At 37.4% G+C, this 26,936-nt stretch overlaps 1 protein-coding gene across 10 annotated transcripts in view; it reads right to left on the bottom strand.

Annotated features, from left to right (window-relative positions):
- The window catches only part of UTRN (utrophin), a 545,759-nt gene that overhangs the window by 27,811 nt on the left and 491,012 nt on the right, over positions 1-26,936 (bottom strand). For 9 of the 10 annotated variants that reach the window (XR_009690701.1, XM_061130409.1, XM_061130407.1 and 6 more), the window contains 3 exons: positions 15,026-15,162; positions 1,197-1,235; positions 905-970 (listed from right to left, as the gene is read on the bottom strand). Coding sequence is in view for 9 of the 10 variants with exons in the window: in XM_061130409.1 (XP_060986392.1) it covers positions 905-970; positions 1,197-1,235; positions 15,026-15,162 (242 nt within the window). In the remaining variant the exon portion in view is untranslated. The remainder of the gene's footprint in view (positions 1-904; positions 971-1,196; positions 1,236-15,025; positions 15,163-26,936) is intronic. The other variant, XM_061130411.1, reaches the window with a different exon arrangement.

The raw sequence follows: 26,936 nt of genomic DNA, 5'->3' as shown, positions 1-26,936 counted from the left end.
CTACTTGGCCTAGACTCAGCTCAAATGTGACTGGTTTTATTATGTTGCTTAAACTATAGCCTTTTATTTATTTTTTTTTCAGGTGTTATATTTGTCCTTATGATTTTTCACACCTTTTTAAAAAAACTTTTCATTTTATTTTGAAGTGTAGCTGATTAACAATATTGTGATAGCTTCAGGTGGTCAGCAAAGGGACTGAGACATACATATACACGTATCCATCCTCCTCCAAACTCTCCTCCCATCCCGGCTGCCACGTAACATTGAGTTGACTTGCCTGTGCTATACAGGAGGTCCTTGTTGGTTATCCATTTTAAATCCAGTAGTGTGTATATGTTTATCCTAAACTCTCTGAATGTCCCATCCCATCATCCTTCCCCTCAGCAACCATAGGCTGAACTATAACCTTTTAAAGCATAGCCAGTTACTAGCACTGTCAATGCCTAGTACATATTTGTTAAAAGTTTGTACAACCCAATAAGACCAGCTTATACTTTTATATTGTTTGGGAACTCCAAAATAAACCTCTATGGTAAAGTATTAGCATACATTTAATTACATATTGTAATTCATATGTACACCATCTCTTGAGAACACTTTCAATACTTCCATTCATTGAAACTGGGTTACATTATCTAAATCCTGTTTGTACAGTGTTTGCATTCTCATGAGCTCACTAATCACATCCCATGGAGATTTACACAGTAGAATATATTGCAAGTGTTTGGTAAAGTGCAAATTACAGTATAGAAAGATGAAAGCCCAGATTTCAAATATAATAGAATCATCACTCCTGCAAAACCACATCTCTTAAATCAAGGCACGTGAATGATATAAGATTAATACAGAAAGAAATACATTCTGGGTGGCAGTACGGTGGAGGGATCCCAGCCAAGTTTCTCACCGTGTAGCATACTGTTCTATTCTTGAATGGGTATCATCATGAAACAGCTGAGGAGACTGTGAAGGGCTGGAAGAGAGAAAGCAAAGAAACAGATTTATGCCCAAATATTGACAGATGTTACTATTAGGAATGTTAGCTTAGTTAAATCATGAATTTGACATGCAAACAAACCACTAGGATTGTTACCCAGGAGGCAGAACTATTATTTTAGGATAAGAGTTTAGTAATCACCCCATGCTAGTAACACTGATCAGAACGTCCGTCTTGCGCATACAGAGCAGTGGATACTCACTCATACTGCTCCGGCCACATACTGATGAGTGTGATAGGGCTGCAAAGAGGGCAGAGGGAGACAAAAGTCATAGAACAAACACTTTAGAGCAATTTAAGAAAAAAGCGGTCAGTCGGAGGGTGGGGGGTGGGGTACAGTCTCAATCATCTTCCACGCCTGCATTTGGTTGCCCTGAGGTCCACCATGAAAGAAGTCAAAACAAACAGAAATGACTGTTTATTCTAGAAAAGATGCTATGTATCCAAGTGCCTGCAGGGGCCTTTTCACAGATATTATAGGATATTTGTTATAGACAGCAAACATATTTAAATAGTCTGATTGGAAAAAGAAAGAGAACGCTCTAAAATAGCTCAAAATTATGGGATAATTTAAAAAGTAATGTTTCATAATGTACTGGACAGAGGTGCAATCATATTTTTGTTTTTCCTGCAGAAGAAACTTGATCAGAAAGGTAAAGTTAAATACCAAGGACTACATTATATATTGATGGCAGAGTTGCAATAAAATGGGAATGTTCTGAATCTTTGCTCAATTTTATTTATTATCTTTCAAAAACATATTTTCCTGGCTGCAGCACATGGCATGTGGGATCTTAGTTCCCTGACTAGGAATGGAACCTGCGCCACTTGCATTGGACACTTGAAGTCTTAACCACTGAATTGCCAGGGGAGTCCCCTTTGCCCAATGTTAAATAAAATCCAAATAAAGGTGTACATGGAGTATCTCAACCTCACAGATACACTGAAAAAAGATACAGCCTAGATGCTCTCCTCTACACCTGGCCAAAATTCTCGATTATCCATAAAACTGAAAGTAATGTTGCTAGATCATGATACACTTTCATCAAACAAAATTTTATCCAGAAATTCTAAGAAACTGATAAAAGGAACACTGTCTACTAGAATCAGAGCTTGAGACTGGAACTTAATTATTCAATATCATTCCTAGCCCTGGAGGTACATTCCAATCTCACAGCACTGCCTAGAAAACCCAAAGTCTGTAAGAAATAACGTTTGAAAACAAATGATCCTAATAAAAAGTTAGTTCAAAACCTAACCCTTTTTTACTGGGGGTGTGGGGAGGTGTGGGGTAATACTGATGAATGTGGAAATTTAAAAGCCTAAAGAAAATTAGTTGTCTAATTAAATAAAGTCTCCTGCAAAAGCTAATGCTGGCTGAAACAAAGAAGAAAAATTTAAATTATTCTAGATCTACTTGATTCTCCTATTTCTATTATAGATACCTACTTAAGAAAAAGTTAATGATCTCATTATCTCCCACTGAGAAGCAAAAGTTGATGTCTACAAAGCGAAGATTAAAAGATGATGGAGAGGCAGGAGCCAAGATGGTGGAGGAATAGGACGGGGAGGCCACTTTCTCTCCCACAAATTCATCAAAAGAATAACTGAACGCAGAGCAAACTTCACAAAACAACTTCTGATCGCTAGCTGAGGTCATCAGGTGCCCAGAAAAGCAACCCATTGTCCTCGAAAGGAGGTAGGACAAAATATAAAAGATAAAAAGAGAGACAAAAGAGCTAAGGACGGAGATCCGTCCCAGGAAGGGAGTCTTAATAGAGGAAGTTTCCTGACACCGGGAAACCCTCGCACTGGCGGGTCTGGGGGAAGTGTTTGAATCTCGGAGGGCAACCTGACTGGGAGGGGAACAACACAAAATGCCCACAGATTACGAGCCTAAAAGCAACTCCCAGCAGAAAAGTACCCCAGACACCCGCATCCGCCACCAGCAAGTGGGGGCTGAACGGAGAGGAGCGGGCGGCATTGCTTAGGGTAAGGACCGGGCCTGAGTGCCCTGAGGACAATCGGAGGGAGCTTTTGTGAGTTACCAACTTAAACTGTGGGATAGCAATAGAGAGAGAGAAAATTAACCGGCCCGAACACACGGCCTGCCGTTCGCAGAACAAAGGGACCGAAAAAGTCCAGAGAAGAGCTCGCAGGCTGCGGACGGGCCCAGCCCCGCCGGAGGCAGGAGGCAGGGGGGAGGGGAAGGGGGCAGGCTCGGCCCCAAGGACAGCATCCCCTACCGCACTGCAAACAGGCCTCCAGTTTCTAATCAAAGACCTCCCGAGATTCTGGATGGTCGACATCCGCTGGGAGGGTCGCGGCGAGACAGAGGGCACAGGCATCCGACCGGTGCGGGCGGGGACTGGGGCTGGGGACGCGGAGGGCAGAAGGCGCACGCACCCGACTGGCACCGGCGGAAACTGAGACTGGGACCGCAGAAGGGAGTGGGCGCGCCGCACCCAGGGAGAGTGCGCCCGTCAAGCTCCTGGCTGCCTGAGCTGCTCGGGCAGGGAAGGCACAAAACGCAGGTGCAGCCGAGTCCACGCTTTTGTGGAACAGCCAAGGACTGGAACCGCGCGCAGCACAGGGCAAGCTCCATATAGAGCAGCCGGGAGCCTGAGCAGCGCAGACGGAGAAAGCAGCGCCAGCCCCTCCCCGCAGCGCAAGCCCCTCCCCGCGGAGCGACGGAACTAGCTACCTGAATAAGAGTCCACCTCCACCCGCCTGTGTCAGGGCGGAAATGAGGCTCTGAAGAGACCGGCAAACAGAAGCCAAATAAACAAAGGGAACCGCTTCAGAAGGGACCGGTGCAACAGATTAAAATCCCTGTAGATAACACCAACTACACCGGAAGGGGCCTATAGATATCGAGAAGTGTAAGCTGGAACGAGGAGCTACTGAAACTGAGCCGAACCCACACTGACCGCAACAGCTCCAGAGAAATTCCTAGATATATTTTTACTTTTTTTTTTTTAAGAAAAAAACTTTTTTAAATTTTTTCTTTTTTATTTTGTCTCTTTTATTTTCTTTTAAAATTCCCTATTACTCCCCCATTACTCCTTAACTTTCATTTTCATAGATTTTTATGATTTTTTTAATTAGGAAACAATTTTTTTTTCTTCTTTTTTTTCCTTTTTCTCTTTTTTCTATTTTTCTTTTTCTCTTATTTCTTTTTAAAGTCCTCTATTACTCCTCTACTACTCCCTAATTTTCATTTTCAATACACTATAACCTTACAAAAAAAAAAAAAAAGAGAAGCCCTATTTTTAAACCAAACTTCATATCTATTTCTAAAATTTTTTTGTGTGTCTTGGTTTTTGTTTTTAATATAGTATTTTTAAGAGTCTAACCTCTACTCTAGATTTTTAATTTTTGTTTTTCAGTAGATGATATAAATTGTGAACATTTAAGAATCCAATATTCAGTTCCCATTTTTATTCAGGAGTGTGTTGATTACTCTCTCCCAATCTTGACTCTCTGTTTTCTACCTCAGAACACCTCTATTTCCTCCTTTCCCCTTCTCTTCCCAGTCTAATTCTGTGAATCTTTGTGGGTGTCTGGGCTACGGAGAACACTCTGGGAACAGACAACTGTGTAGATAGATCTGTCTCTCTCCTCTTGAGTCCCCCTTTTTCTCCTCCTGCTCATCTCTATCTCCCTCCTCCCTCTCCTCTTCTTCATGTAACTCAGTGAACCTCTCTGGGTGTCCCTAACAGGGGAGAGTCTTTTCACCATTAACCTAGAAATTTTATTATCAGTGCTGTATAGTTGGAGAAGTCCTGAGACTACTGGAAGAATAAAACTGAAATCCAGAGGCAGGAGACTTAAGCCCAAAACCTGAGAACACCAGAAAACTCCTGACTACATGGAACTTTAAGTAATAAGTGACTGTCCAAAAGCCTCCATACCTACACTGAAACCAATCACCACCCAAGAGCCAATAAGTTTTAGAGCAAGACATACCACGCAAATTCTCCAGCAATGCAGGAACATAGCCCTGAACGTCAACATACAGTGTGCCCAAGGTCACACCTAACACATAGACCCATCTCAAAACTCATTACTGGGCACTCCATTGCTCTCCAGAGAGAAGAAATCAAGTTCCACCCACCAGAACACCGACGCAAGCTTCCCTAACCAGGAAACCTTGACAAGTCAATCGTTCAACCCCACCCACTGGGTAAAACCTCCACAATAAAAAGGAACCACAGACCTCCAGAATACAGAAAGCCCACTCCAGACACAGCAATCTAAACAAGATGAAAAGGCAAAGAAATACCCAACAGGTAAAGGAACATGAAAAATGCCCACCAAGTCAAACAAAAGAGGAGGAGATAGGGAATCTACCTGAAAAAGAATTTAGAATAATGATAATAAAAATGATCCAAAATCTTGAAAACAAAATGGAGTTACAGATAAATAGCCTGGAGACAAAGATTGAAAAGATACAAGAAATGTTTAATAATAGACCTAGAAGAAATAAAAAAAGAGTCAACTAAAAATGAATAATGCAATGAATGAGATCAAAAACACTCTGGAGGGAACCAAGAGTAGAATAACAGAGACAGAAGACAGGATAAGTGAGGTAGAAGATAAAATGGTAGAAATAAATGAAGAAGAGAGGAAAAAAGAAAAAAGAATCAAAAGAAATGAGGACAACATCAGGGACCTCTGGGACAATGTGAAACGCCCCAACATTCGAATCATAGGAGTCCCAGAAGAAGAAGACAAAAAGAAAGGCCATGAGAAGATCCTCGAGGAGATAATAGCTGAAAACTTCCCTAAAATGGGGAAGGAAATAGCCACCCAAGTCCAAGAAACCCAGAGAGTCCAAAACAGGATAAACCCAAGGCGAAATACCCCAAGACACATATTAATCAAATTAACAAAGATCAAACACAAAGAACAAATATTAAAAGCAGCAAGGGAGAAATAACAAATAACACACAAAGGGATTCCCATAAGGATAACAGCTGATCTATCAATAGAAACCCTCCAGGCCAGAAGGGAATGGCAGGACACACTGAAAGTAATGAAAGAGAATAACCTACAACCTAGATTACTGTACCCAGCAAGGATCTCATTCAGATATGAAGGGGAATTCAAAAGCTTTACAGACAAGCAAAAGCTGAGAGAATTCAGCACCACCAAACCAGCTCTTCAACAAATGCTAAAGGATCTTCTCTAGACAGGAAATGCAGAAAGGCTGTATAAACGTGACCCCAAAACAACAAAGTAAATGGCAACGGGACCACACCTATCAATAATTACCTTAAATGTTAATGGGTTGAATGCCCCAACCAAAAGACAAAGATTGGCTGAATGGATACAAAAACAAGACCCCTATATATGCTGTCTACAAGAGACCCACCTCAAAGCAAGAGACATATATAGACTAAAAGTGAAGGGCTGGAAAAAAATGTTTCATGCAAATGGAGACCAAAAGAAAGCAGGAGTCACAATACTCATATCAGATAAAATAGACTTTCAAATAAAGGATGTGAAAAGAGACAAAGAAGGACACTACATAATGATCAAAGGATCAATCCAAGAAGAAGATATAACAATTATAAATATATATGCACCCAACATAGGAGCACCGCAATATGTATGGCAAACGCTAACAAGTATGAAAGAGGAAATTAATAGTAACACAATAATAGTGGGAGACTTTAATACCCCACTCACAACTATGGATAGATCAACTAAACAGAAAATTAACAAGGAAACACAAACCTTAAATGACACAATGGTCCAGCTAGACCTAATTGATATCTATAGGACATTTCACCCCAAAACAATCAACTTCACTTTTTCTCAAGTGCACACGGAACCTTCTCCAGAATAGATCACATCCTGGGCCATAAATCTGGTCTTGGAAAATTCAAAAAAATTGAAATCATTCCAGTCATCTTTTCTGACCACAGTGCACTAAGATTAGATCTCAATTACAGGAAAAAAAAGTGTTAAAAATTCAAACATATGGAGGCTAAATAACACGTTTCTGAATAACCAACATATCATAAAAGAAATCAAAATATGTATAGAAATGAATGAAAATGAAAACACAACAACCCAAAACCTATGGGACACAGTAAAAGCAGTGCTAAGGGGATGGTTCATAGCATTACAGGCTTATGTCAAGAAACAAGAAAAAAGTCAAATAAATAACCTAACTCTACACCTAAAGCAATTAGAGAAGGAAGAAATGAAGAACCCCAGGGTTAGTAGAAGGAAAGAAATCTTAAAAACTAGGGCAGAAATAAATGCAAAAGAAACTAAAGAGACCATAGCAAAAATCAACAAAGCTAAAAGCTGGTTTTTTGAAAAAATAAACAAAATTGACAAACCATTAGCAAGACTCATTAAGAAACAAAGAAAGAAGAACCAAATTAACAAAATTAGAAATGAAAATGGAGAGATCACAACAGACAACACTGAAATACAAAGGATCATAAGAGACTACTACCAGCAGCTCTATGCCAATAAAATGGACAACTTGGATGAAATGGACAAATTCTTAGAAAAGTATAACTTTCCAAAACTGAACCAGGAAGAAATAGAAGATCTTAATAGACCCATCACAAGCAAGGAAATCGAAACTGTAATCAGAAATCTTCCAGCAAACAAAAGCCCAGGACCAGATGGCTTCACAGCTGAATTCTACCAAAAATTTAGAGAAGAGCTAACACCTATCTTACTCAAACTCTTCCAGAAAATTGCAGAAGAAGGTAAGCTTCCAAACTCATTCTATGAGGCCACCATCACCCTAATTCCAAAACCAGACAAAGATGCCACAAAAAAAAGAAAACTACAGGCCAATATCACTGATGAACATAGATGCAAAAATCCTTAACAAAATTCTAGCAAACAGAATCCAACAACATATTAAAAAAATCATACACCATGACCAAGTGGGCTTTATCCCAGGAATGCAAGGATTCTTTAATATCCGCAAATCAATCAATGTAATACACCACATTAACAAATTGAAAGATAAAAACCATATGATATCTCAATAGATGCAGAGAAAGCCTTTGACAAAATTCAACATCCATTTATGATTAAAACTCTCCAGAAAGCAGGAATAGAAGGAACATACCTCAACATAATAAAAGCTATATACGACAAACCCACAGCAAGCATCACCCTCAATGGTGAAAAATTGAAGGCATTTCCCCTGAAATCAGGAACAAGACAAGGGTGCCCACTCTCACCACTACTATTCAACATAGTGTTGGAAGTTTTGGCCACAGCAATCAGAGCAGAAAAAGAAGTAAAAGGAATCCACATAGGAAAAGAAGAAGTGAAACTCTCGCTGTTTGCAGATGACATGATCCTCTACATAGAAAACCCTAAAGACTCTTCCAGAAAATTACTAGAGCTAATCAATGAATATAGTAAAGTTGCAGGATATAAAATTAACACACAGAAATCCCTTTCATTCCTATATACTAACAATGAGAAAACAGAAAGAGAAATTAAGGAAACAATACCATTCACCATTGCAACAAAAAGAATAAAATACTTAGGAGTATATCTACCTAAAGAAACAAAAGACCTATACATAGAAAACTATAAAACACTGATGAAAGAAATCAAAGAGGACACAAACAGATGGAGAAACATACAGTGTTCATGGATTGGAAGAATCAATATTGTCAAAATGGCTATTCTACCCAAAGCAATCTATAGATTCAATGCAATCCCTATCAAGCTACCAACGGTATTTTTCACAGAACTAGACCAAAGAATTTCACAATTTGTATGGAAATACAAAAAACCTGGAATAGCCAAAGCAATCTTGAGAAAGAAGAATGGAACTGGAGGAATCAACCTGCCTGACTTCAGACTCTACTACAAAGCCACAGTCATCAAGACAGTATGGTACTGGCACAAAGACAGAAATATAGATCAATGGAACAGAATAGAAAGCCCAGAGATAAATCCATGAACCTATGGACACCTTATCTTTGACAAAGGAGGCAAGGATATACAATGGAAAAAAGACAACCTCTTTAACAAGTGGTGCTGGGAAAACTGGTCAACCACTTGTAAAAGAATGAAACTAGAACACTTTCTAACACCATACACAAAAATAAACTCAAAATGGATTAAAGATCTAAATGTAAGACCAGAAACTATAAAACTCCTAGAGGAGAACATAGGCAAAACACTCTTCGACATAAACCACAGCAAGATCCTCTATGACCCACCTCCCAGAATATTGGAAATAAAAGCAAAAATAAACATATGGGACCTAATGAAACTTAAAAGCTTTTGCACAACAAAGGAAACTATAAGTAAGGTGAAAAGACAGCCCTCAGATTGGGAGAAAATAATAGAAAATGAAGAAACAGACAAAGGATTAATCTCAAAAATATACAAGCAACTCCTGAAGCTCAATTCCAGAAAAATAAATGACCCAATCAAAAAATGGGCCAAAGAACTAAACAGACATTTCTCCAAAGAAGACATACAGATGGCTAACAAACACATGAAAAGATGCTCAATATCACTCATTATCAGAGAAATGCAAATCAAAACCACAATGAGGTACCATTACATGCCAGTCAGGATGGCTGCTATCCAAAAGTCTATAAGCAATAAATGCTGGAGAGGGTGTGGAGAAAAGGGAACCCTCTTACACTGTTGGTGGGAATGCAAACTAGTACAGCTGCTATGGAGAACAGTGTGGAGATTTCTTAAAAAACTGGAAATAGAACTGCCATATGACCCAGCAATCCCACTTCTGGGCATACACACTGAGGAAACCAGATCTGAAAGAGACACGTGCACCCCAATGTTCATCGCAGCACTGTTTATAATAGCCAGGACATGGAAGCAACCTAGATGCCCATCAGCAGACGAATGGATAAGGAAGCTGTGGTACATATACACCATGGAGTATTACTCAGCCATTAAAAAGAATTCATTTGAATCAGTTCTAATGAGATGGATGAAACTGGAGCCCATTATACAGAGTGAAGTAAGCCAGAAAGATAAAGAACATTACAGCATACTAACACATATATATGGAATTTAGAAATATGGTAATGATAACCCTATATGCAAAACAGAAAAAGAGACACAGAAGTACAGAACAGACTTTTGAACTCTGTGGGAGAAGGTGAGGGTGGGATGTTTCGAAAGAACAGCATGTATATTATCTATAGTGAAACAGATCACCAGCCCAGGTTGGATGCATGAGACAAGTGCTCGGGCCTGGTGCACTGGGAAGACCCAGAGGAATCGGGTGGAGAGGGAGGTGGGAGGGGGGATCGGGATGGGGAATACATGTAACTCCATGGCTGATTCATGTCAATGTATGACAAAACCCACTGAAATGTTGTGAAGTAATTAGCCTCCAACTAGTAAAAAAAATAAATTAATTAATTAAAAAAAAAAAAGAAAGAAAGTGACGCTTTACCGTCCGAGCCACCAGGGAAGTCTTTCACATCACTATTTTTCATTAACTCTGAAATACAGATGTTAAGTGTCAGATAAATGATTTTCTATACACTTTTCCTGGTGGCTCAGATGGTAAAGAACCTGCCTGCAATGCAGGAGACCTGGGTTCAATCCCTGGGTAGGAAGATCCCCTGGAGAAGGGAAAGGCTACCTATTCCAGTATTCTTGCCTGGTGAATTCCAAGGACAGAGGGGCCTGGCAGGCTATTGTCCATGGAATCATAAAGAGTCAGATACGACTGAAAGACTAACACTTTTAACACTTTCTAAAAAACACAGGAACTGCCCCAGAGATCATTTCTAAAATTCAACTATACAACAACGTTTGCTGTGAGCTTTAAATGTAAGAAAAATACGTGTGTGTGTGTGTGTGTGTGTGTGTGTGTATATTTAAATCTTAATTGAACTCAGAAAAGCTTTGTGAAACTGCTTGACTGGTTCCGATAAAGTTACTTTAGTTAGTACAATAGTGATTCATTGAACTAAGATAAGAATGGCAGAGGCAAAAAGCTGAACTGAAGAGTGTCTCAAAAGAAAGCTTCTTTATATGTTGTGAAAATTTCTGAGAAAAGAAAATGATTAAAAATAAATAAAATTTTAGGCTTTATTGACTTCAAAGCACTTTGATTTGTAGAAAATATATTAACTGATAAGCTTTTTCATTTAATTCCAGAAGAAGAAAACTAGGCAATATTCTCCCTGAATTGTTAGAATCCATGATTAAAGGGGGTTAAGAAAAGACCAATCTCTATGTTAACCCAGACTTCATAATGCTGCCTCTCAACTGTGTTCCAGAGTGGTGTCTGAACAGGGTGTTTTGGCTAATCACACACTAATACATGAGACTCTACTAAATATACCTAATGTTATAGGAATCCAGACTTTCTGCAATCCAGACTTTCTTTGACGAATTTACAGACTTTTCAGCACCTTAAGTTCTCAGCAGACTTCTCACACTTCCCCTCTGTTTGTCTTCTGAAGTCCATCTGTCCCATAGCAGGGGTCCCAGCGGCTCTAACAGATGAAGATTCAATGCCCCCTTCCCTTCTGCTCTTGCAGACTACAAACATTTTCACCTGCTTTACAAGGCTGATCATGATCTGCTTCCTGCTTTCCTTTCCACTCTCATTTCTCCTCACGATTCTCAACTTTTCATTCCAGTTTCCAAAACAGGGTTGTCTTTCGCCTTTTGAAAATGTTTGCCTTGCCGGGAAACTCTCCCTCTCCTCCCTGGGGTAGCAAACACTGAGTTTTTGGCCCTATTGACCTTTCAGTTTGGGGATGAACTGTCACTTCGTCCCAGTCCAGTGCTCCCACAACCATAATTCCACTTACTATGAGATAGTTCTTGCTACAGTACAAACTTAAAAAACCAAGAAACTCATCTATTCCACCTTAACCAATACACGCGGTAGCGGTGGTTTAGTTGCTAAGTCGTGTCCGACTATTGTGACCCCAGGCACTGAGGCCCACCAGGCTCCTCTGTCCATGGAATTTCCCAGGCAAAAACACCAGAGTGGGTTGCCATTTCCTTCTCCAAGGGATCTTCCCAACCCAGGGATCCAACCCAGGTCTTCTGCATTGCAGGCGAATTCGTTACCAATTGAGCCACCAGGGAAGCCCAACCAATACCAGGGAGACGTGCCTATTTTATTCCTTTTAATTTTCAGGGAAACTAAGCTACCTTTTTAGCCAATAAATCTCACTCAATTCTCAAATTACTTTGTCACCCTTTGAGCTTGTTTCCCAGGTTTATTTTCAATGGTAATAACTCTTTCATCAAGCTGTACTCATTTATTTTGATTTATTTTTTGTGAAAAAAATCTTGCATAGTTATAAAATTAATTGAATAAACCTAAGCATGGGTGTGTTTACCTCCTTTTAGTAATAACTAATTTTCCCATAAATCCCCTCCATGCATGCATGTAAAATTACTGGACAGGGGATAAGACATTACATTTTGCAGGGATGAAAGAGAAAGAAGCAAAAGGAAATTCTAATCAGCTTCATAAATAACTTCAACACATTTACCACTTCACTGGTTTTTCTCCAATGTTCTCCTCCCACAAATAGAATAAATGAAATCAAAATTTTTACTACCTACTCACATAAATTGTTACACCAGAAGATTAAGTGGCCCTGTACTAGAAAGGGCTCAGTAGAAAAATGAACTATACAGACTCTACGAATATGTTCTAGGATTAAAAAAGGAAGAAAATCTGCCCAATGTATCCAGTAGCTCATAAATCTTTTTCAAAAAAGGATCTCATGACATCTGATTTAATCTTACACTCCTTTTCTTTCTCTCATTTTCCTCTCACTGAAATGCTGGTACATTCATCTTTGATGAAATGAAGCATCTTCAGAGTTACAGCCCAAAATCAGCACAGAATTATTTGGCACACACTTTTCTGTTCGCTTTTCCTTTAAGTGAATCGCTCAGAATTATTAACGTCAGTCATTATTTTAACAGTGAAAGGCAAATTATCAAAATTGCTTAAAAGCAACTTAAAAGATCTATCTATCTGCATGACTCATGCAAGGGATGTAGCTATTTGGAACATAAAATGCCAATGGTTTATCCAAAGAGTCAAAAGCACATCACTATTTCAAACCTATCAAATTATCTTGTAAATAAAACCACTGAGTGATAATTCTATGCTTCAGGCACTTACTCTAAAGGTTATTTAGATCTGATACCAAGATAAGCAAAACTTTATCTTTATTAGGTATTCAGCATAGTTAAACTATATGTTAGATACTAAAACAAATAAGAATGTATTATTATATACCTTTTGAAAGAAAGGGAAAATAATCTATCCGCAAAACAAAGACAGGATCAAAAATATACCTTTCTTTACAGATTTTAAGTATTGCAGGCAGATTCTTTACCAGCTGAGCCACTAGAGAAGCCCAAGTATATTGGAATGGGTAGCCTATCCCTTCTCCAGTGGATCTTCCCAATCCAGGAATCGAACTGGGGTCTCCTGCATTGCAGGTGGATTCTTTACCAGCCAAGCTATCAGGGAATCCCAAGTATTTCAATAGTGTGCCTTAAAATATAATCATTTCAATAAAATTTCTTCTAAAATGTACTGTGGAAAAAAATGACTGGGAGGCATATATCTTAATTTATGGAATTTGATATCAAGCAAAGTTATCAAAAAGTTTGAAGTTTTTGGTATGCTTTAAATGAGTATGTGGTATTTTTGGACCTATCTACATATAAAGCCGTGTTGTATTTCTTTCTTCATGCATATCCATAATATTACCTATGGAGGGATAAAAATACCCACTTTAGTTTGTCTGTAGTCTTCCTTTTATTTCTTAGTAGTTCAACAAACTAAAAAAAAATTGCATATAAATGTAGTAAAGCCCCTGGTCCAAAGGGTTTTATATGAAAAAAAAAATTGAACTAAATAGTCTATCCCTCTATTTTGACATCTTTGAGACATGGACTGTCATAATACACTGGACTGCTACTGTTCTCTGATTATCTCTCGCATACACAAATAAATTAACTATGAGTTTTGAAGGTTAAATGTCAACACATTTTTATAGTTCTTACTTCAGTTTTCTTTACTTTATAATGTAGGAAACTCCACCCTTCAGAGCTTCTCTTCTGTAGTTACTTGAGAAGGAATATTTCTGTAACTAGAGCTCCACTATTCTTTATGACTAGGCACTCTGGTGATGATTAGCAATAAAACTTAATTTTCCCCAAGATTCAAGCACAAGAAAATTGCCTTGGCAGGCATATTTATGCTGATATTTAAAAAAAAAAAGTAATTCAAAGATTTAAAATCATATTTATTTTGATCTTGACATATAATTGCTTAGTAATTTAAATTTTGTTCTTGCATTTATTCTGGCTCATTTTAAAATTTCTTTTCATTTCAGGCTATAAACTATTATCCTTCATTTTATAATCCCAAAGTAATTTTGCAATCTGAAACTTTGTTTCATAATGGTTTGTAAACTCAAATGATATACTTTTAAGAAAACTTTGTCTATTACAGGTTCTATTTAAAGCTATCTCATTTCACTTCCATGTTCAAGAAAAAAAGAAATTAGAAACGCAATGTGAGATTTTGATGAGATTTCATATAGGTATATATCTGAAGTAAGGAATTAAGCATTATTAACAAACATATTAAAATAAGTAAAATGAGTGCAAAACATATAAGAAATAGTAAAAAAAAAATCCCACAAAGAGAGAAAAATGGAAAATAAAGTAATGAAAGAGCATAAATACAATAATTTGCTTTAAGTATTTTTAAGAGTAAAAGAGATGACCAGTGCAAAGGCGGACATATTATTACATATTTCAAAAGTTCAGGAAAACATGCAAAATTAAACCTGTGCTGACAAAAACAAACAGTCAAAATTCATGCTGCAAAGACTGATTCCAAGTTTATTTTACCTCTTTGTAGGTGAAACATTTTACCAAAACACAACTTCTTTTTTGGTATCAGATTTATCTTTTGTCACTAATATAAAAGTATCAGGTATAAGAGCATATACAGATACAAGTTTAATAGTAAATTAAACTTACGTCTCTAAGTTGTCACCTTCAAGAACTGTCTGCACAGGCAGATAGCCAAGCCGAGGATGTTTGGCAAAGTATTTCTTCGATCTGAACTTATTCTTCAGCACCTTTGTGAAGTCCCGTACATCTTCCCCAGATGTTGTCTATGCAGTTGAAAAAAATTACACTTTTCTCATTAAAATGGAAGGAGAAAACTATCTACAATCAAATTAGAGCAGATGTAAATTGATGCAATTAAATGACAACACTTTCAGTAGTTTTATGTATTTTTGGAATAGCACACAAGGTCATGAGAACACATGGCAATCAAGACTCATCATTAAATATTCCCAGCAATCCAGCAATTAGCTTATAATTTTTAATATTCTGTTGAGAATAAACAATAAGTAGATCATTTCCCCAATATGTTAAAATCAATTTTGGCAATGTTATTCATTGATTCCTGTCACTAAAAAAGCTGCAATTTGCTATTAAACACTTGATGATGATGTATTCTAGATATTATATGATTTTAGCTAAGTAATGAGGCACACACATCCTCATAATTCACAGAAGCCAGCACAAACTGTTATCTAGAAAAAGAGAAAACAGTACACACGAGAGAAAGACCAGGGTCACGCTGGTTCTCTACACTGAAAGGAATACTATCAGATTCTTTGTTCTTTCCTATCCATACAAACGTATAATTATTTGACATGGAACTTTCCAGGTGGTACAGTGGTAAAGAATCTGCCTGCAATGCAGGAGATATGGCTTCAATCCCTGGGTCCTGAAGATCCCCTGGAGTAGGAAACACCAACCCACTCAGTATTCTTGCCTGGGAAATTTCATGGATACAGGAGCCTGGCAGGCTACAGCCCATGGGGTCGCAAAGCGTCAGATGTGACTAAGTGACTGGAGCGCGCGCACACATACACACACACAGCATGCATTTGACATGGACTAAATTACTAATTGTGACTTTTTAAAAAAGCATTTCAATATGACTAGTTAATATAATCATTTAGGGTGAGGTGGGCTGAAATCAACCCCCATCCATTCATCTCATTTCATAAACTGTTCTCTGAGCCCCAGTTTTCTACTCTCTTATCATTTATTCTACTTTTTATTTAGAATATGTTAAACAGACATCAACTTTGGACCTTCTGAAAATATATTCAAAAATACTGATCTGCTCAGAAACGAACAGGAACCTTGATCAGCTGACTTCTAGTTGACTGTCTCTTCTACAACTAGACAGACCTCACTTGCTACAAAACAAAACCAGAGAACTTTTCTACACTAACAAACTGAGTGCTCAACAGACTGACCTACCTGCCACCTGCTCCCCCAAGTCTTTGCACCCTCCTCAGTCTGTCTTTTCCCTCCTGACAAGCATGCCCTGGATTCATACAAACTCGTTTTGAAAACAGAAGCTTAACAAAATATTATTTTTTGAAACAAATGAATTGAGTCAATCCTTCCATGGTTTTGTTACTTCCTATTTGCTCTCATGCCACCTAAATATGTTTTCTTCTAGTAAACAATTAAGGGAACTTTTGATTCTCTATGGAAAAGGTAATGGCAACCCAACTCCAGTATTCTTGCCTGGAGAATCCCATGGACAGAGGAGCCTGGTGGGCTACAGTCCATGGGGTTGCAAAGAGTCGGATACAACTGAGCGACTAAACTACTACTACTACTTGATTCTCTAACCTTGCAGAGCAGAGAGAAAACATAAGTCAGCCCAAGCTATGTATACATCAGTTTTATCTTTATTTAAAAGAATATGTATAGCAAGCAAAGCCCACATTATCGCTGGACCTTGCTATCAGACCCACAATGTCAAATCTTTTTCTGAATAACAAATAATAAACTACATAATACCTGCATTATATAGATACAGACCCTCCCAAAGATAAAGTGTAGAAGATAAGCTACTAATGGGAAAAAAGAAAAAAAAAGAATCCAAGGCACTCTACACAGGGAAGAAGGTTGCTATGAGATGCTGGTTTGGGGGTATTTATCTCTAACCAGGCAGAACAGGGGAGAGGCGCAGATCACAGTTGGGAATAAAGAAGGCAATATTTAGAGACATAGTGCCTGGTCCTGAGAATAAAGCCAAAAGGATATATCACTGCTATAAAGGACATTTGGACTTTCAGCAATGGGTATCACAGCCGCAGATCATTAAGTTCATAGATATGTTTATCCTGAATGTTTTGGTAAAAAAAAAAAAAAGGAAGAGGCTTTCCACGATAGAAATACAAAAAGAAAGAAGGCCCCATGCAAGAATAAGCATTTACGACCCAATTTATTTCTATGTCTGCTCTTAACACATTGTTAATATACAAGGAGATAAGGAAGTAATGGCCTCCAGCTTTTACTTGGTCTATTTTCATCAGGCAATAAAAGAGTTTATATTGCTCGGATGAGTGATTTTCAAGCCACATCCAGGTCTCTAACTCAGGCAACCCTGAGTGGGCAGGTGGGAGAAAGGTCAGGTGGGCAGGGCACCTCCTCCAGGACAGCCTACAATACAGGACCCTTAGGTATATTCTCGGTGGTGTGCAACCATCATCACTATCTAATTCTAGGATAGCATCATCACCTCCAAAAGAAAGCAAGCCTGTACCCATTAGCAATCATTCCCACCCCCACTACAACCCCCATCTCCTCCCCTCAGCCCCTGGCAACTGCTAATCTACTTTCTGTTTCTATGGATGTGTCTATTCTGGACATTTCTTATAAATGGAATCATATAATATATGGTTTTCTGTGACCGGCTTCTTTCACTAAGCATAATGTTCTTCTAGCTTATCTCTATTTGGGTTTCAGCGTGAACTCTTGATGGGGAAAAAAATGACATATCATCTAAAAGTACAAGTCCTGTTCCACATCACACATTCTTTAGGTAAAGACATTCACGATATGGAAGAAGAAAGCAAAGCCAGCCAAGCAATAAAAACCCTTCTCTCTCCCACCAAAAAACAAACAAAAAACAACTACCTGCCTCCCAAAAAGTTATAGAAGGGGTTTCTGATAACGCTCAAGTTTTAGTTTTAGAAAAAAATCAGTGCATTCTCATATAGAGACTGCTAACGAGGAGAAAGTGCCCTCGTAGTCTAAGGGCACTAAATTTGCTATCACCATAAACTTTGCGCAATATTAAAAGAAAAAGTGAAAAGTAATTCATCCCACAGGAATGTGATTCCTTAGTTGAGATAGAACCAAGAAAATGAATTATGCCTATTTTCTCACCAAAAAAGGTTAAAATATATTTGTACATATGTGGTCTAATTTGCTATCTAATGATAGTACCTAATATTTCTCTGTTTGAAGGTGCTTGAGCAACAGTCTGGTAAAAAGGTCAAACAGAGGACCAGCTACCTAGCATAATCAATATCATCAAACTCAACTCCGTCTCCATGCTAAAATGGAGAGTTGCTCTTTTTTAAGCAAACAGCTATGGATAATATGATGCGAAGATGAAATTGAAAGGACCATTCATTACTACACAAATTATCCAGTGTTCTAACTTATCCATGCATTTCCTGAAAGACTAGGTTTTCATTTATTGCTCTAAGCAAAGAAATAAAAAGAACACAAGATTTTGTAGAGCTCAGTAGATGTAATGAGGGTGATGTGTTAGCACAGAAGTCTCACCTTACAAACAGCTTTCCTTGAATTTCTTTTTACTATCAAGTGTGATGAGACCATCACCACTTTTTTTGACCCAAAAGGAAAGTGACACTAAGGCTTAGAGGGATTCGGATCAAGAAGGTCAGGAAAACTTGCAAACCTGCATCTGTTCACCAGACTGGCACTGTGTCACCTCTCTAAGAAAAACTAAACAGTTTTAAGTTTTGTAAGAAAAAGAAGTCACAGCCATTGATTAAAATATTATAATATTCTGAATTTCCCCTTTATTTTAAATAAAGTCCTACCAAGATACCCTGTGGCTGATTTTTACAAAATTTATATTGAAATGTCACTTTCTAATTTTAAATTGCATATCTCAGAGATGTTCAGTGTAAGTACAATTAGAAAAAAATACACATGAAAGAGAAAAAGAAACATTAAAATTACCAGTTCTTCTGTCACCCAGAGATAATCAGTCTTAAATCGTTTGGTACTGTTTCGAGTTATTTTTATTCCTTTTTATGGCAAAATAGAACACACATATAAAACTATATACAACAGACATATGGTTTAATAAAATAAATTATATGGTAAATGCCATCAAGTCAGGAAATTGAACTTTGTTGGATATTCCAGAAGACTTGTTCCAGTTACAACCTCTCCCCACCTCCATAAAACCATCATCCTCATTTTTGTGACAATAATTTCCTTGTGTTTTAAAAGTAGTTTTATCACTCCAATGTCCGTCCTTAGATACTATAGTTTAGTTCAGCTCATTTTAAAAAATATGATATATTTAAAGTCACTTATAACCTACCAGAGTTCTTCTTCATAGTGTGCATTTTCTTACAACTTACCTGTTGGAAACACAGGCAATTCGACTGGTAGTGTTTTTTCTATTGCCTAGATTTTGCTGGTTGCACATTTTTGGTGCAGTTTAGCATGTTCCTTCCAATTGACAGCTGGATCCAGAGAATACATGAGACTCAGGTTTGCACTTCTGGCAAGATTATTGGTGATGTTTCATAGGATTATAGGAGACACATGATGTCTGGTCATCTCGATTATGTACTCCTAGCACCTCTCACGGGCTTCCCTGGTGGCTCAGACTGTAAAGTGTCTGGCTGCAACACGGGAGACCTGGGTTCAATCTCTGGGTCAGGAAGAAACCCTGGAGAAGGAGATGGCAACCCACTCCAGTACTCTTGCCTGAAAAATTCCATGGACTGAGGAGCCTGGTAGGCTACAGTCCACAGGGTCCCAAAGAGTCAGACACGACTGAGCGAATTCACTTCACTTCACTTCAGTACCTTTCATGCTAAATGCCTATATCCATCCAATGAGGACTTTTAAATGGTGATATTCTATCATTCATTTTTAGTTTAAAAAATTAAAGACATCCTCCCCATCTGTTTAGTTACTCAGTGGTACAGTTCAAGAAAGCAAATTACATGTTTGATTTTCTCTTTTATCAACCACTTTGCTCTGTAACGGATTGGTTTCGTATCATCTTCCAAAGATGACCAGTTTTTAAATTGTTTCAAAATATCATTATGAACTCATAGATTAATATATTTATGATTTTCATCTATTGATGAAAGGGTCAAATACAGTTGACCCTTGCACAACATGGGTTTGAACTACGTGGGTCCACTCATATAAAATTTTTTTCACTGAATATGCAGGATAGCACTACACAAACTATGAATAAAGAGGACCCACTGTAATGGATTTTCCACTGTTCAGAGGGTTGGTACTCTGAACCCCTGAGCTGTTCAAGGGTTAACTATATTATCATTACTGAAGCTCAAAGCGTCCCATCTTTGGCCTGTAGGGGCCTTTTCCTGGTTGTCCTATTTAAGTTCTACTAAGCTGTGTATATGTTAGTCGCTCAATCGTGTCCAATTCTTTATGACCCCATGGATTGCAGCCCGTCAGGCTCCTCAGTCCATGGAATTCTCCAGGCAAGAATACTGGAGTGGGTAGCCATTCCCTTCTCCAGGGGATCTTCCTGACCCAGGGATCAAACCCAGGTCTCATGCTTTGCAGGCAGACTCTTTACCGTCTGTAACAATGTATTTAATGTTGTTAATCCATCAGTCCCTAGGATGTTATTTCTCTAGTTACTTTAGTTATCTGAAGTCTGGTCTCTAAAAAATTCCCCAAGAAGTGTTCATAGGACCAATATTACCTGAGTTCTTACATGTTGATGACACATGTCTTGTGTTCTTTGCTAGTTACTAGAAAGTTGGTTTTTCTAGATATAAAATCCTTGGCTCATATATTTTTCCCTTGAGTTTCTTAAGTATGTTCCTCCATTTTCATTTATATAAAGCATTAGTATTGAAAAGTCTGATGGTTATTTAATTTTCTTTCTTTTCTAGTTCAGTTTTTCCTTTTGTTTAAATGACCAAAAGACTTCATTTTACTTCATAGACCAGTAATTTTACCAGGATATTCCACAGTGTTGGACACCTCAGGCATAATATACTCTTTCAGTATAGAGATTCACTTTTCCTTTTTTTTGGTAAATGGAAAGATTTTTCTCTAAAAAATAATTTTGGAAGTAGAATTGATTAGTTTTCCTTATTTTCTGGCATTTTTATTACTAGTGCTTGTTCTACTTTACCTTGGGTTTCTTCTTCATGGACTCATATTTGTCCATAATTTCCATTTTTTCTTTTCTTTCATGACTATCTTCAGTAGTTGTCATTTTCTCTTGATCCTTTATGTTGCTTTCTTCACTTCTCTTAGAGGTTTTTTATTTTTGCTATACAGTATATTCTCACTAGTTATGTTTTATACACAGTATCAACAGTATATATGTGTCAATCCCAATCTCACAATTCAACCCCTTCCACCGCCCCCCACCCCCTGCTTTCCCCTCGGTATCCTTACGTTTGTTTTCTACCTCTGTGCCTCTATTAACTTTTCTTTGAGCTTTAAAGTTCGCCTCTTATTTACCTTCTATTTTTTTATGGTATTTATGTGTTCTGTTTATTAAGACTAAAATTAATTAGTTTTAACTTTCAAAATTATTTTTTTTATTTCTAATTTTTTCCTGAGTTCTATCACCCCAAATATGACAAAAGGGCATACCAATCAGTTGTTAAAGTTACTTGAAAACAGCCAGTGCTACTGTTTATAATAGCCAGAACATGGAAGCAACCTAGATGCCCATCAGCAGATGAATGGATAAGGAAGCTGTGGTACATATACACCATGGAATATTACTCAGCCGTTAAAAAGAATTCATTTGAATCAGTTCTAATGAGATGGATGAAACTGGAGCCCATTATACAGAGTGAAGTAAGCCAGAAAGATAAAGAACATTACAGCATACTAACACATATATATGGAATTTAGAAATATGGTAACGATAACCCTATATGCAAAACAGAAAAAGAGACACAGATGTACAGAACAGACTTTTGGACTCTGTGGGAGAAGGTGAGGGTGGGATGTTCCGAGAGAACAGCATCAAAACATGTATATTATCTATGGTGAAACAGATCACCAGCCCAGGCTGGACGCATGAGACAAGTGCTTGGGCATGGTGCACTGGGAAGACCCAGAGGAACCGGGTGGAGAGGGAGGTGGGAGGGGGGATCGGGATGGGGAATATATGTAAATCCATGGCTGATTCAGGTCAATGTATGACAAAAACCACTACAATATTGTAAAGTAATTAGCCTCCAACTAATAAAAATGAAAAAAAAAAAAAGAAAACAGCTAGTGCTAGAAGAACACTCTGACCCCCCTCCTCTTTGTCCCCCTGAAAGCAGGAAATCACCTCCCATGTAAAAGGTAGTCTCCCTGCAACAGGAGAGACAGAGACATTCTTATCAATGGAAAGAGGGACTTCAAGGCCGAGAAAGCTGTGTAAACCATCTGCTTAGATGTGTCACTAATTGGTACCCAAGCCTAAATTTCTTTGCATTATCAGTTCTTCACAAAGTTATTTTGCTGGTGTTTGCTTGTCTTAAAGGTACAGAAGCTGCTGGCTCTGGTCACTTCTTTGAGTCTCTCGTATGCACAAAATTAACATTAGATTTTCTCCTGTTAATCTATCTCATGTTAATTTAATTATTAGACCAGCCAGAAGAATCTAGAAAAGGGAGAGGCAAATTTTTTTTCCTCCCCGACAATATCTTGCAAGTTTTGTGACTGGTATGGCTTGTTACCACCTAAATTTATTTGGGGGATATCTCACTACCTAGTTTTGTTGTAAATATTATCCAGAGGTTTGGTATTGCTGTCTATCTGCTATGTATCTTTTTACATAACCACTTTACTAATGGGAGGAAAATGGCAAAGGCAAATAGACTGAAAAACTCTGAAGCCATTGCTACCACCATCTCCCCCAAATCCTTCTGGATTGATTTGTAACAATTATGTAAGAATTCACATATTCAAACAAGGACTGTCATTCAAACTGTCATTTTTGGAAATCTAATGAAGGTGAGTCACTGTGAAAAACATTTTAAAACTGAACCTACACAGACAAGTGGGCACTTACGTTTTCTTTCACTACTATGCAGCTATTAAGTAGCAGTGAGATAATAATGAAAACTTATTTGGATAATAGCAAGTAATTAGTTCTTGACTTGGTCCCTACCAACTAGTACAAATCAATTATTTAAAATGTGTTACTGAATTATAAAAGGTAGCCTGCAGTAAGTCTCTACCAAAACCCCAAAAACTCCTGTGTAAGCTGGTATGAGATGATTTTTAACTCTTGAATTCTATTTCAAAAACAAAAACTATATTCATTTTAAATCTTCTAAAAATTTCTTTGGTCAATTCATAACTTGGGATAGCAGTATTATCTAATTCTTTACCAAATACTCCCAACATCATATTTTTAACTTTACATATATGCATGAACAGGCTAACAGAGGAAAACAGGTTAGAACAAGGAGGAAAATCAAGGTTACATAAGAAACAATAAGATCTTTGGCACATGAATAGAATAATTAAATAATATTATCTAGGTCATGCACAAGTACAAAAACCACTGTTGAACAAGATTCTCATTAGCAGGATTTACTTCTTAAATATATAGTCAATAGTCTCAAATGACAGATTCAAAGTGTAAAAAGTGCATTGCATTATCATAGAGCTAATCTTAAAGACATTCCAATAGTTTTTTAAAAAATGAAAAACAACCTCTCAGCTTTGCTTTAAGTTTCAATGATTTCAACAAGTTGAAACTCTGATACACTGAATTCTATAGGTAGGATGAAATTAGTAAGACAAGCTTCAGAACATTCTCAGTTCTAATGGAAAAATATGAAACTAAAACATTAGCATTAAAAAAATCATCAAGGGGTCAAGAATAAGTAGGGTAAATGAGTCATCCAAACAATAGATTTTGTTCAAATGTCACCTTAAAAGTGAACAACGCAATCTAAATGCACTCAACTTACTGGGAAAACAAAGTAGACTGGGCAAGAACTAAAAAATCCACTTAGGATGCTGAGGACAGAGAAACAGCAATGATGGTGCGTTTTTAGCATATTGGCAACACCCCAAGTCTCATCCGAAGAAGTAAGACTGCCAGAAACAAACTACACTAACTCAGTGGAGAGCTTCCCAAAGAATGAATCTGCATTTTATATTTGATGTTTATAGTCCTACAAATACATTGATGTTGGCAGAAGTAGGGAGGGGTCGACAAAACAACTATTTCTGTTTTTTTTCCTTTGTTCTTTCTGTTTATTTCTTGCCAGTGACATATTGTTTGTAAAGAAAAGAGTGATTTCACTTTTAGCTTTAAAAAGAAAACTTTTTCTGTTTTTTTCAGTTTTTTTAAAACTGATTTCTCTATACCTCTAAAAACACTGAAAATATGAAATTTAGTTTTTCCCTATATGATAACCAATAGTGAGAAGAACATTCTTGAACCTGTTGCTTTAAAAGTAACATACACTTTCTAAAAAATGCAATACGTTCTAAGTGTTGCTAACTTTTAATAGACAGTTACCTATCCTCCTCTCTTCTCACCAGGAACTCAACATGACTACCAGAACAAACTAGTCCTGTCCAAACCCAGCACGTAAGCGAGAATTTTGCCTTGATTCTGCTCCCAACAATTTGAATGCTGGAAGTAGCTGATGTTGCTGACTTTGCTAGAAATAAAATTTTACAAATATCTCATCCCTTCTCCCTGATCTAACATGACTCTCAAAACATCTTCCTATCTGGGCTACCGCTTCAGTTCCTGATATCTGTATTTACCAATGAGTAAGCACTCTATTCACTTTCCCCACTTTCCCAACGTGGATCAGGCCACTGTCCACAGATGCACACAGCCTCTATCTATCTTTTATTTACTTTTTCCCTTTTAGCTGTTAGTGTGGATTCTGTATTTTACTTATGAACACATTCCCCTACATCTTGTTCATAACTGCAATTTCAACCTTTCTCTTTCAGTAAATACTGATGCTCCTGTGACAATACCATCTCCCCTACAATCCTTTCCATCAAGGACTTATACAATCAAACAACAAGAATAAAGGAGGTCTGTGCCATTTCCCCCTTAGCCTCAGCCTTAGTACCTATGACCAATATGCCTATCTGTTCCCCTTTGACTGCTCTTGGCCAGATGCAGCTACCATCGGTCACTTTTCTAGAGACATACTTATGATCTTCTAAATGCCATCTCATCTCTAAAACCTCCTATATTCCACTTCTATCATACACTGGGGGCTGGCCCCACCTCGGGCTTCATTCTAACTCAAAACATCTTTCAAACCTGAATTTTTAATTCATAAAAACCTTTCAGTAACTCAAACCTTCTGACTCTTGCTCCTAACTTCTTGGCCTCATTATCTTGATCTAGAGCCCCCACACCCCTTTGGTTTCTTCAGCATGAGGTTAGCCCAGATCAATTCTAGTATCATTAATACCTTTGAATCACACACTCCCTTGGCCTTCAATTCTACCTGCCATCTTTTAATTCCAAACTCACTAAGCAGTGATGGAATCACAGACTGCAGATCCTTGCCAACCAACCTCAGCTGCACTCTGTAGCAACGGAGCAATTTATTCATCTCTCGGTGACTCATGCTGGCCTCCAGTAGCGTTTCCAAATGTTTTGCTTTCTCATTCATATTCAACGCTATCCAGCTTCTCTGTCAGTTATGGCACGAACTCTTATAAGTCATACATGAAATACATCATCCCCCTCTCTAATTTAAAGAACTATCCACTGTGTGGCCTAACATAAAAATGTTTCTAATTGGAATTAAATTTGGTTACTTATAACAGAGAACATAGACTTTTTAAAAAAAAATCAAATTACGGTAATTTTCACTGTGAAATTAAATGATCATTAACTCATTCCAATAAACAAGAAACTTAAAATTTGAGTATCTTGCATATAAAATATAACTATTTTTAAAAATAAATGTTAATCCAGAATTCAAACATACAGTACACAGGTAACAAGAAAAACATGTATTATCTTAGTCTATAAGCTTATTCTTTCTTAAAAAAATATTATATATAGTCCTGTTGAATTTATCTACGTAAAAGCCTTTTTTCTCTCTTTGGTTATATTTTTTCTGTATCTCTAGTAACAAGCAAAATGCCTGGTATACTCAACAAATATAATATTCCACCAAGCATACAGAAAACACTGTTTGTTAATGAGCTAACCTGTATATATATTTCCCAAATGTGGATAAATCACTAAATCCATGCACTGACTTTAAACAAATCACTTACTTTCTCCTAAGACTTAGTCTTTTTTAAAAAATGAGGATGAGTTAGGTATTTTCTTAGACTCTTTCCGGCTTTAATACTCTATAAATAGTATTTATGGTATCAGGTATAAGCACATTCAGTTTTTGTGTGCCAGAATTAACTACGCATATTAGGAAAAGTATGAGTCATTCATGTCCCAAGGAGTGAAAAAGATAGTTGAAGAGGCAAAAACACCAACAGAGAAAACAATTCAAGATAACACAGAATCAAATACCAAATAGTAAAGCAAGGGCTAGTAGTCAAAACCACAGAATGACCTGTTTTGTTGAGCAGAAGGCAACAAAATTTGGGAAGATTTCACAAAGAAAATTAGAGTCATGTTTTTGTGAAAAAGTGGGATTTTCAAATGACTGGAGAGATAATGGTAACAAGCATTAAATATAGTTTATGTCATGCTGTCTATTTTAGATGAACTCTTTTTGGGCCTCATGAAAGAACTTTAAATGTACAAATCTGGATTATAGAATGGTGGAGAGGAAATAAGAGTTTTAAAAAGTCATTTCCTAGCAAAAGAAAAATTCTATTT

The sequence above is a fragment of the Dama dama genome, chromosome 26 (genome assembly GCF_033118175.1).
Source record: "Dama dama isolate Ldn47 chromosome 26, ASM3311817v1, whole genome shotgun sequence".
NCBI classification, from domain to species: Eukaryota; Metazoa; Chordata; class Mammalia; order Artiodactyla; family Cervidae; genus Dama; species Dama dama.
Note: the sequence above shows the minus strand (reverse complement) of the source record. Positions and strands in the feature narration are given on the sequence as shown.